General features: G+C 40.2%; 1 protein-coding gene across 2 annotated transcripts in view; it reads left to right on the top strand.

Moving 5' to 3' along the window:
- The window catches only part of LAMA3 (laminin subunit alpha 3), a 330,029-nt gene that overhangs the window by 180,788 nt on the left and 136,306 nt on the right, over positions 1-12,935 (top strand). For both annotated transcript variants that reach the window (XM_072604400.1, XM_072604399.1), the window contains exon 27: positions 6,757-6,917. In XM_072604400.1, coding sequence (XP_072460501.1) covers positions 6,757-6,917 — 161 coding nt within the window. The remainder of the gene's footprint in view (positions 1-6,756; positions 6,918-12,935) is intronic.

The following is a 12,935-nucleotide window of genomic DNA, read 5'->3' on the forward strand; positions in this document are numbered from 1 at the left end:
AGGGTTTCTCCAGCCAAGCTCTTTCCACAAGCTCCCATTAGAGTAAGATTGATAGCTACATTTACATAGTATTTCATGGTTTGCAAACTGCCGTGTGCATGTCATCTCACCTGATCCTCACAGGGACTCTTTGTGGGAGGCGCTTTGAGTATTGTCCTTTTACACATGAGGAAACTGAGGCCTAGAGAAGCTAAGTGACTTGTCCGGAGTCACACAGCTAGACACCACGTCCAACACCCTATGTGCTGCACCACTTAGCTGTCTCCATCATCGTCAGCTACTGCTCCTTCTCCTTTGGGGATAGACTAGGCACCTCCACCCCAAGGTAAGACTAAAACAGCTCTGAATGTGGCAGCTTCCACCAGGCGCTTAGAATACCCTGTCCGGAGGATATTCTTCTGTTCCCCCTCACCATTACCCCCACTGACTTCAGGCGAGATTCCCCTCTCATCCTTTCAGTCCCCTTCCCCCAACCATTCAGGCCTCTGAGAATCTATCTTAATCTAAAAGACCCCCTAGAAAAGGTTGTCTTTTAGATATAGGGTCCTTGAAGGTCTTCTTCTCCCAGTTTGATTTTATTTATTTATTTAACATTCTACAATCACTACCATAAAACTTAGATTTTTATCCCCCCACACCTACCGCCCACCACCCCCCTCCCTCCCCAAGATGGCATACAATTCTGTATAGTATCTACACATACGTTCCTATTGAATACATTTTCATTATAGTCGTGCTGTGAAGATGAACTAAAATAAATGGGAGAAATCATGTAACAAACCAAAACATAATACACACACACACACACACACACACACACACACACACACACACACATGATCTGCTATATTCTGCGATTGAATTCCATAGTTCTTTCTCTGAGTGTGGAAGGCATTTTGCCTTAGAAGAACATTGGGATTTTTTTTTTTTAATAAGTTCTTGCATTATTACGAAGTTCCAAGTCTATCAGTAAAAACTCTCGCACACTGTGGTCGTTGCTGTGTACCAAGTTCTCCTGGTTCTGCTCCTTTCACTCAGCATCAGGTCATATAAGTCCTTCCAGGCCTCTCTGAAGTCTTCTTGTTCATCATTTCTTATGGCACAATAGTACTCCATTACATTCATATACCATAATTTATTCAGCCATTCCCCAATTGATGGGCATCCCCTTGACTTCCAGTTTTTGGCAACTACAAAGAGTGCTGCTATAAATATGTTTGTCCATGTGGGACCCTTTCCCATTTTTATGATCTCTTGGGGATGTAGTCCTAGAAGCGATATTGCTGGGTCAAAGGGTATGCACATTTTTGTAGCCCTTTGGGCATAGTTCCAAACCACTCTCCAGAATGGTTGGATGAGCTCACAGCTCCACCAACAATGACTTAGTGTTCCAACTCTCCCACATCCTCTCCAACATTTATTATTTTCCTGTTCTGTCATATTTGCCAATCTAATCAGTGTGATGTGGTACCTCAGAGTTGTTTTGATTTGCATCTCTCTAATCAAAAGTGATTTAGAGCGTTTTTTCATATGATTATAGATACCTTTAATTTCTTCCTCTGAAAATTGCCTATTCATATCCTTTGACCATTTATCAATTGGGGAATGACTTGTATAGTTGTACATTTGACCCAGTTCTCTATATATTCTAGAAATGAGGCCTTTATCCCCAAGATTAGCTGTGATTTTTTTTTTTTATTAAAGGGGCCATCCTTTGAGCAACTACTTAAAGAAGCCTATTCATTGAATGAATGTGTCTCACTCCAAGTGAGAATGCTATAAGATCTTAGCCTGAAAGGGCCAAGGTCTCCCATTGCATCCTGGGCCATCTCCAGCCATCCTGATGAAGATCAGGCCACTGAACCCAGATGGTTCAGGAGAAAAAGAGAGGTTGGTGACCTTGCACAGCCCTCCCTCACTGAAGTCAAAGTCAACTGCAAGTCATGTCATCATCTTGATGTCATGGTCCTCTTCAAGAAGGAAGGACAAACACAACAACCCTGAAGGACCTGGCAGTGCCTCTCCTTTCCCTTAGGCTAAGGCACTGACAATCTATAATGGCTAAATTCCTCAAGCTCACATCTGCGGCAACTAAACCACAGGGTGTGTTTACTTCCTGACTTAGACTACAGGTTGCCACCGATCTCTGGCTTTTTTTCTTTCCTTGGACCCCTTGATATTTAATAGCATTATGCTCAAAGATATTAGAATGTTATTTACTTAAGGTTTGGAAAGAAAACAAGTCCCCAAATGTGACATAATTTAAAATTCTATCCATTTATTTACACTGATTACTTTTTCAGTATTCACTATTTTAAATTATCAGTTAGAAAAGTTTGTTTAGGGACTTCGTTTGCCAAGTGAAAGAATACATTGTTGGTGGAATCACATTTCACATTAACTACAGTGGGGACCACATCATCATAATGCACATTCTGGGCACTTGTGTGACCTTTGGCAAGTTACCTCACTTCCTGGGCTTCAGTTACCACATCTGTAAAATAAGGTGATTGGACGAATTGATGATTTTTTTAAAGAGGAAATTAGGGTAAAGTGACTTGCCCAGGCTCACAAGTAAGCGTCCGAGACTGGATTTGACACAGGCCCTCCTGACCCCAGGCCTGGTGCTCTATGCACTGTACCACCTAGCTGCTCCCCCTTTTATTTACTTATTTTTCACATTTTTTTGAGACAATCAGAGTATGTGCCTTTTTTGTGTTTCACAGACCCCTTCTGACAGTGTGAGGAAGTCTATTCTCAGAATAATGTTTTAAAATTCATAAAATAAAATATGTAAATAAAATATGTAAGATTTCAAAAGAAATAATATTGAAATACAGTTATCAAAGTATTTTATAGAGCAAAAGAAAACTTATAAGGAAGCAAAGAAAAGATGGATAGCTCTCAGCACAACACACAGTATTTATCACATAGACTTTCTTGAAATGAAAATTTATTGCTATATATTTTACATCCTCTCTTACATTCGGCTGTGCACATGACATGTTTTTTTCTTTTCTTATTTTGTATTTAAGTTTAATTTTTATGTTTATAATATGTTCCTTTTTCTTTTCTTATTGTGCATCTAAGTTTTAGAAAAATTTAAAAAAAGATTAAAACTTTTTTTAAAACAAGTTCTCAGATCCCCAGGTTTAAGAAACTCTGGGTTAAATTGCTTTTGAGGGTCCTTTGAGTTCTACTTCTGTGATTCTTTGGTCCTAAGTGAGACGCTATTGATTTAGTATGTTTTTAAAAAGTGTTTTCTTAAAAGACTCACTTCCATGTTCTCCAAGCAGCTGGGAGGGATCTATGGATGATGACAGACTTCCCAGAGTATGGTGCTGGTGATTCATTAGGAAGTGTCCCTTCCTCTGATTCAGTCTTGATTTAATTCCCTAGCTTTGTGGAAGGCAGCCCTTTGCTGCAGGGACTAAAGAAGAAGGAGGAGGAATATTGATTTTTGGATGATGCATAAAATCCATGTCTGGGCTGCTGGCTATTATCAGAACTTCTCCTTTATGGAGATGTTGCCTTGTCTGGATTTCAGGTGAAATAGTTACTGTTTGCTGTCCAGAAATTCATGGACTAATATAATCTTAGACCTGGGAGAAGAACTCCTTCCTTCCAGTATTCCAGTGGTCATCAACCTTTGCTTGAACACTTCTAATGGTGGCACTCAGAAAAATTCCAGACAGCCTTTTTTTTTTTTCTAGACCAGCTCTAATTACTAGAAAATTGTTTTTTATTTTGAGGCAAAACTCAGTGTAAACTCCCTGGAACTTCTAAACATCCATCCCATTTCTGTCTTGTGGAGCAGGGATCAGCAGTCTGTAGCCTGAGGTGTAAATCCTATTTTTATGTGGTCTATGAGACAATTAAAAATGTAAAAACAAATAAACAAACAAAAAACCCCAAACCCTCCATTCTTAGCTTATCATACACAAACAGACAATTGGAAGGATTTGACCCATGACTATAATTTGACCCCTCATACTAGAGCTACACAGAGTTAATTTAATCATTCTTCCACATGACAGTCCCTACACTTATGAGATCATAGATTTTGATCTGGAAGGGACCTTAGAGGTCATGGAATCCAGCTCCCTCATTTTACAGATGAGGAAACTGAGGCCCAGTGAGGTTAAATGACTTACCCAGGGTCATACAGCTAGTCAGTCTCTCAGACATTAAAGAGAGTGATCATGTCCTTTAAAGTCTTTTCTTCTCCAGAGATTACACATCCCAAAATTACATAAGAATGAACATGATAACAGTTCCACTTTGCATGGTACTTTAAGGTTTACAAAGTGCTTTCCTCACATGATATGGTTTCCAGATCTCACCATCCTGCTCATGCTTCTGTGAACACTCAATTCTAATTTGTTAATGTCTTAAAAAATATGGTGCCCAGTCCTAGTGAGGCACAGTGGTACTTCGGGTGTGCTTTGGGGCAGTATAGAGTGTAGTGGAATGGTAGCTTCATAGAATCAGAGATTTAAACTGAAAGGGGGACCTTAGAGATCACCGAGTCCAATCCCCCCATTTTCCTTTGATCTGAATGCTATGCTTCTATTGCTATTGCCTCAAGTTGTTCTGAGAAGCCTTAGCCAGTAAGACCTGGGTTCAGGCTCTCCATCTGGCTGTGTGAACATGGGCAAGGAAACTTTCAACATCCCCAGGCAGCTATCAGAGACCATAAACTACAGACAAGCTGTTGGGTGTCCAGTCAATGTTCACAAATGGACTTTCCACTCTGGAAGGCTCCCACATAGATGAAATCACAGGTCTGGATCTCCTAGGTCTCCATGCCCCGACCCCCCCCCCCAAAAAAAAAGATCATGTTAAATTTTAGAGGTCATCTTGCACTGTTTGCTCATCCCATCTTAGGGATCACTTAAAACCTTCTGCGTGTCTTTTTTGGCATAAACTGTCAAGCCAGATCTTCAGTCATTGCCTTTTGTAAACTAAAGCTAAATAACTTTGAATATCATGTCTTTCATGCATCATGTTAACCTTTTTCTCTAATTTTTGCTTCCTCTGCAAATTTCATAAGCCATGCCATCTATGGAGAGCTCTATGAAATGCCACAAGGCTTCTTACCGTAGGATCTATAGACTTGTTTTTTAAAAATATTTTGATAACTTTGTTTCAATGTAATTGTTTTCTTTGGTAATCCTACGTATTTTATTTTATGTTTTTAAAAGCATTATTCTGAGAAAGGGTCCCTAGACTTCACCAGACCAATGAAGAGGTTCGGGACAGGTTAAAGTCTCTAGCCTAGAGACCTCCCTGTAGATTCCCACTGATTGCATTTTAAATTCCTCTGTCTTAAGGGAAACAATATTGTTACAAGGGATCAGTTTTTGGGAAGGGCAGTAGGAGGGATATATTTGGAAGTTAATGTGATACAAAACCAAAAGACTTCAATGAAAGTAAACAGGAAGTTTTTTAAAATAAATACAATACATGATTAATGATGAGAAAAAAGTACAGATAACTTGTATGCTTTTTTCTGTCCTTTTTCCACATTTCTAAAAACCCACCAGCTTTAGTCATTCCATATACAGCAAACACTTCCAAGAAGCCATTAAAAAGGCATCCTACAGATAGTACATTAAGAAAAGGAATAAAAAAGCTGTGGTAGACCCAGTCATCAATATTAACTTTCCACAGAAAAAATTCTAAGAAGTCACTGGCAGTTGTAATCAGGACCATGCAGATAATAAGTCAAGTAAAGACAGAGCATTAGCAGGGCAGCTAGGTGGTGCAGTGGATTGAGTGCTGGGCCTGAAGCTATGTGATCCCTGGGCAAGTCACTTAACCCTGTTTCCTCATCTGTAAAATGAGAAGGAGATGGCAAACCAGTCCAGTAGCTTTGCCAAGGAAACCCCAAATAAGGTCATCAAGAGTTAGACACAACTGAACTGAAAAGGCGTCACTAGAGATCAGACTCCTGGAGGATAACACCAGCAGGAAGGTTAGATTTAACTGGTGACCACTTGGAGCTGGTAGTAGAACCAGGGGTGGTACAGAAGGCTGTACTATGGTTCTGATATAGGCTCAATGACGTCTGTAATCTAACACAACTATATTCAGCTAATCCCCAGGGGTTAGAGATTCCTTTTCAGTCTTGAATTACAAAGGTTTCTTTTGACTGTGAGAAATGATTGAGAGATAATATAGCTAGACTTGGTGGTGGAACGATCTGAGTTTGAGTTCTGCCACATACACACTAGCTGCATGACCCTGGGCAAGTCACTTCAGTGCTCTCAGCCTCAGTTTCCCCATCTGTAAAGGGGGGATAATAACCCCTCCCTTGAAGACTTGTGAGGATCAAATGAGATATGAGATGCTTTACAAACCTTTAAATGCTTTATAAATGCTAGCTATCCCCTTCTCATAAGAATAATTATTATTGATTAACAATTTTTCCCAGAAGACTTTGGAGTAGGACCTTAAGAAGAATCTGCTCCCTTCTCACAATGACCCTTAAAAAAAAGGTTTTATTTTGATTTTCAGTTCCAAATTCTCTCCTTGCTTCTATCCTTTCCCCACCCACTGAGAAGGCAAGAAATATGATACCCATTACATATACAAAACTGTCCAAAACATATTTCTGCATTAGCCATGTATAATGGCTCTTTTTTAATATTTCCAGGGATGCTTTAATAACTTTGTGTAGTCAGTAAAGATGGAAAAGTCTCTTGTGTGTGTTACACTGCAATAATATTCTGTCTCCATTGCATTTCCCACTAGGTTGAGTTACATCTGACCCTGAGCATTCCTCAGGTTGACCACTACGTGATAGTTCTTGAATATGCCAATGAAGCTGACCAGCTCTATGTTGCTGATGTGTTTGTCAACAGCCCGAGTCCTTCATCAGCAGGTCGAGTGAACCTATATAGCTGTAAATACAGGTAACCAGCTTCCCTCTTCATGAGTGGAATGCAGATAAAAGTTTTCTTCTAGGGACCTTTATTTATATTTTGGTAGGGCAGGTGTATTTCACTTTTGAGAAGGATTTTGCTTTTTTTTTCAATGAGTCACATCATCCCTTTTCTGTTTCTGTGTCATTTTAAAAATTTGCTTCATTAATACACCTAGTTATGGTACAATAACACATTCAAATGGTTCAGAAGATCTGCTGGTTGATGCCGCGGTTAGAATACTGGCCCTTGAGTCAAGAACATCTAAGTTCAAATCGTGCCTCAGGTACTTAGTAGCTGTGTGATTACTATTTCATCTGTAAAATGGTAATAATAACAGTACTGGTACTTAGCACATCTAGCATGTAGTAAATGTTAGTTGTTATTCTTATTGTTATTTTAAAAGCTGTGTAGACCAAATTCTGCGGCATTAGGCAAAGAAGTGACAGAAACAAGGATTGTGTTTATATAATATAGTAAGCTTCTTACTGTACTGTTTAATTTTCTTGAGGAAGTGTACCCTCTTATCTAAACTGAGCATCATGCACAAGCCTTGCACTGGCATGCAGCAGGAACTTAATAAACACTCATAATTTTATGCTTTACAAAAGATATTTGCCTCCCCTCTCAAAGAAAACCCCTCCATATTTGAATTTGTGTCGTATCCTTCAGAATAGGGGATTGGTGTCATATCCTCAGGCAAAAAATATTTTGCTATGTAATTTTAAATTAAACACTGAAGACAGAAGCCCCCTTTCCAAAGGATTTAATAATCCAAATCTTCATCTTACCAAAAGAAAAAATGTCTTTATTCATTAAAATAGTACATCTCAAGACCTTGTGCAAATATTTCTGGAGGCAAAAACTTTCATTATAGAGATAGCACTCAGATTATTTCCACATGGGCCAAATTAGATATATAATTGAAAACCACTGGGGTCCTAAGTCACCTTTCTGGCATTCAACCTTGCTATCAGTAAGTGGAAATTGCATTGAACTTCACCATCTCTTTCATGGCTTTCTACCTTTTATTAACTCTACCATTCATTTTGTCATTTACTGAACCAAGAGGCCATGAAAGGCCTAGAGGTAAATACTGTGAAGGGAAAAGACCACTGGACTGGGTATCAAGAGACTTGACATTTCTTACAAACTTTGTCACTAGTTAGTCATGTGACCTAAACCAAGGCAATACTCTTTGGGTATCAGTTTCTTTACCTGTCAAATGTCAAGACTGGGTCATCTCTAAATCCAATGTCCTGATGTTTACGTTTCCATAATGAGGAGGAATAAACAGTTGTACATCATTATGGTTGACAATTTCTTAATGGAGGGACTAGAGGAGCCAAAAAGTTTTAAGATACAATATGATGTAGTGGAAAGTGTGCCACATTTGGAATCAGGAGAACTGAGTTCAAATCTCAGCCCTGGTATTTATTAGCCATGTGACTGATAAGCCAATGTCAAGTCAACTCATCTCTCTAAACCCCCATTTTCTTCTCTGAAGTCTTCTCTTACTACCTACCTCTCCAGCTTGCTATGACAAAAGCACTTTATTAGTCTTCAAGCGCTTTGCAAATTGAGCTATTGATATTGGTTATCCAAATGTGAACGGTTGTTATCATTTCCTGAAAGTAAGTTTTGCAAGGAGTCTTGCTAGAAAAATCACCGTGACACTGCAGCTGGTGGGAAAGGAAAGAATAGAACTTGGACAAGGAGAGAGTGAACCAGTGAGAGGAGAGAAATATGAAGGAGCGGTAATGTGAGAGGAGAGGAGAGAAATATGAAGGAGCGGTAATGTGCTCCAGAGATCGACCACTTTGCCCACTCCTCATTGTTCTAGAGGTCAGTGCAGCCTGCTGACTTTATCTTGATTTCCTGTGGTGTGTACGGGTGACTTCAGTCATTCACAATTCCAAGACTCCTCCACCAATGGTGTATTCCAATTCCATTCTGTGAAGCTCCTACTATAAGTAAGGTAGATAGAGTAGTGGATAGAGCTCTGTAGTCAGCCAGGAAAACCTGGATTCAAATGCCACTTCTTACACCTATAAGGCACATGACTGAGTAACTCACCTACCCTTTGTATGTCTGGCATCTCCCCAGGACTTGCCTACCATTTTGGTAAATGGGTTGTGAGCTGCACCTGGAGAGGGAATTTCCAGATAAAGAACCTTCCATGATGGTATAGTCATAGATCTCTTATGTATGGGCAAGGTGCTGCGCTAAGCACCGGGAATGCAGATAGAGTATGAAGATGACTAGCTACCCAAAAGTTCTGTCAGCAGTCATAATTCCTGCAGATACTGTCAGTCTCTGGACTGTGTGTTTGCCATCTGAAGATTGTCCTAACTGAGGTCAGAGAAGTTCATTAGCAGAAGGCTGAATTATTTTCAAATGCAATGAAACCATCTAGGCAATACTTTTACTCCTTGCTAGTTGTTTCTTCATCCCACTAATAATTAGGAAATGAGGAATTTTTTAACTTCAGGCAATCAATGAAATTATTTTGGGAGTCCTTTTTTGCTGTTCCACCATTTCGGTCATGTTTCACTCTCTGTGGCTCCATTTTGGGGTTTTCTTGGCAGAGATACTAAAGTAGTTTACCATTTCCTTCTCCAGCTCATTTTACAGATGAGGAAACTGAGATAAACAGGGTTAAATGACTTGCATACAACTAGTAAGTGTCTGAGACCAGATTTGAACTCAGGAAGATGAGTCTTCCCTGATTTCAACCCCAGTACTGTGCCGTCCACTGCACCACCTAGTTGCTTATAGACAATCCTTTTACTCCTTCCTAATTCCTCTTTTAACTTATTAACAACCAGGGAGATCAGGAAAGGCGTACTATAGAAGAGGTAGTCCTTGAACATCTGGCACTTTCAAGAAAGCTAGGGATTCTTGGAGAAGAAGGTGAGAACATCAGGGATATGGAGATGATGTATGGGAGATGCAACTCCACCAATATCTCCAGACTGGAGAGGAAATGAGAGGGAGTAACATAAGGATCAGTCTGGAGAGTTGTGTTAGAGTCCAATTGTCAAGGACTCTAAATGCCAAACCAACAAGTTTGTATTTTGTTCTAGAGGTAAAGTAGTAAGTCACTCCTGCTTCTTGAGCAAGGGAGGGACATGGTTACACCGGGCCTTAAGAAATATTATTTTGGCAGCTTGCAGAGTAAAAGTATCAAACAAGAGGATGAACCAGATTAAAATATTATTGGGAAATATTTAACAAAATAAACAGTAATACCATACAGCACAGATAATGTCAACTTGTGTTTTTTTTAAGTCAATACATGGCCACAGAAATCCTTCTGTACTGTTCTTTTTATTGAGTTTGACACCGCTGATACAGAGAATGGATCTGAATGGGGAGAGGCTCAAGGCTGGGAGGTCAAATAGGAGGCTAATGCAAGTGGTTGGAGTCATTGAGGATGAAAGAGGGAATGGGGATGGGGGATGGAGAGACAGGGTAACGGATAGAGTGCTGAACTTGTCTTCTGAAAGATATGAATTTGAATCTGGGAAGTCACTTAACCTCAATATCCTAGTCTTTAAGATAAGGGGATTGAACTTAATGGCCCCAAAGACCAAATCTGTCATCCTGTAGATGTGAGGGAATTGGGGGGAGAGAATTGACAGGACCTGGCAAAAATGGATGTGGGGAGAGTGATTAGTTCATAATGATTTTGAGGACACAATTATGTGAATTGAATAAGTTTACATCTTACCACATTTAAATGTAAACTTTTTCACTTGGGTTCAAGAAAATCACCTTGACAAGTAAAAGGTGAGTAAGGCCTAGCTAGATAGCAGTTTATCTGAAAAAGTTATGGGCTGAGTCAGAGGTGTGACAAGAGAGTGAAGAACAGGGGTGGGGAAACTGCGATCTTAAGGCCACATGTGGCCAAGAAGATATTACAATGTCCGATTGCTTTAAGAGAGGCAGAGTGTCTAGGAGAGTGGAGGTGATGGTCCCACTCCACTTTGCACTAGTTAAGACCATGCTTGGAGTATGTGTTAAGTTCTCGGTACCACCTTTTAGCAAGAACATTGATAAACTGGAGACTGTCCCAAGGAAAGCAGTCATGCTGATGAAGGACCATGGGTTCATACTCTTTGAAGTTTGGTTGAAAGACCTGGCCCATCAGAAAGGAGATTTATTATCTCTGTTCTGCTTAGTTCCAGAGCTCAGAACGAGGAACAGTGGGTAGACGTTACTAAAAGGCTAATTTAGTCTTAATGAAAGGAACAATTTCCTAATCATTAGTGCTTTCCAGGAGTGGCCTAGGTTCCTTCGCAGGGGGTAGGATTCCCTCTCTGAAGGGCTTCTTCCAAAGGCCTGATATATATTTTGGGGGTTTGTTAACAGAGGGGATTTGTATTCAGTCATAGACTGGACTGCGGTCCCTTCCAGCTCAGAGTGCCTGTGACTCCTGGCTTCGTCAGTAACGATTTCATAATCTTCTACAAGTCACTTAACCCCACTCTGGGTGAGCTTACCTGAACAATGAGGGTGTGGGACTAGCTGATCTCTATGATCCCTTTCAGCTTTAACTATGATTCATCCCTAGCCCAATTCCAAGTGCCTCTTATCTACAGGGTCAGCCTTAAAGGTAAGTCCTTGGGAAGTCTGAACACCAACCCTTACCATCTTCTTAAATGACATCATTTGCCTAAAGTTCTTTGTCTAAAGTTCCATCATTAGGCTGTCATTCCTTTGGATTAAGGATTCATGTTTTTAAAAGGAATAAATACCCCTTAGAACGACGATGATATGGCTAGAGAGCTGGCCTCAGAATCAGGAAGTCCTGATTTCAAGTCTTGACTGACACTTACTGGCTGACTGTGTTACAAGTTTTTTCAAGTCATTTAATCTCTTATTGCCCCAGGATACATTCTAAGATTATTAGTTATAAAGCAGGTAGTGATCTGCTCAGGCAGAGATAGTTTCCCCACCAGGAGTTCCTTTCAATAAATCACAAGTCCATTTCCTTAAAAAAAAAAAAAATCCATTACTCACTGGACCTTTTACTGTTCTTCCAAGTTTTTGTCCCTTTCTCATCCAAATACCTAAAAAAGAACTGTCTGTACTTGTTGCTTCCAACTTCTCTCCTCTCATTCACTTATCGTCACTGCAATCTGGCTCCCTACCTCATCGTTCAACTGAAACTGCTGTCTCCAGAATCACTAATGATCTTCTGATTGCAAATCTTATGGCGCTTTCTCAGTGGATAGAGCACTGGGCCTGGAGTCTGGAAGACCTGAGTTCAAATGTGGCCTCAGACATTTACTAGCTCTGGGACGCTGGACAAGTGACTTAACCCTGTTTGCCTCAGTTTCCTTATCTGTAAAGTGAAATGGAGAAGGAAATGACAAATCATTCCAGTATCTTTGCCGAGAAAACCCCCAAAGGGGTCACAAAGAGTTGGACATGACTGAAAACAACAAAACAACTGCAACATGACCCTTTCTTGATCCCCAGTCTTCTTAACCGAGGCTTTCTACAACATTTGACGCTGTTGGCCACTTCTCCCTTCTCTGGACTTTTCTCTAAAACTTAGTTCTGCACCATCTGTCTGAATAGTCTTCCTCAGTCTCCTTTGGTGGATCATAATGCACAAACCTCATCCCATTCTAGGCCCTCTTCTCATTTTTCTCTCCATGTTTTCATTTGGTGGCCTCATCAGATTCAATTTCCATGCAAATGACTCTCAGGTCTGTAGCATCTAGCCCCTTTTCCTCTCATGAACTCCAGTCCTGGTTCTCCAACTACCATTTTGCTGGATGTCCCATAGTTATCTCAGCTCAGTATGTCCAAAACAGAACTTATTCTCTTTCTTCCAAAACCCACCCTTCCTCTGAATTTCCTCATTTTTGTGCAGGGCACCACCATCCTTCCAATCACCCAGGTTCATGGTCATGCTGTCATCATACCTCCTCACTCTCATTCAAAGCCCAGATCCTGTCAGTTGTCAAATATTGTCACTTCAACTTCCCTAGCATC

The sequence above is a fragment of the Notamacropus eugenii genome, chromosome 4, assembly GCF_028372415.1.
Source record: "Notamacropus eugenii isolate mMacEug1 chromosome 4, mMacEug1.pri_v2, whole genome shotgun sequence".
Taxonomy (NCBI): domain Eukaryota; kingdom Metazoa; phylum Chordata; class Mammalia; order Diprotodontia; family Macropodidae; genus Notamacropus; species Notamacropus eugenii.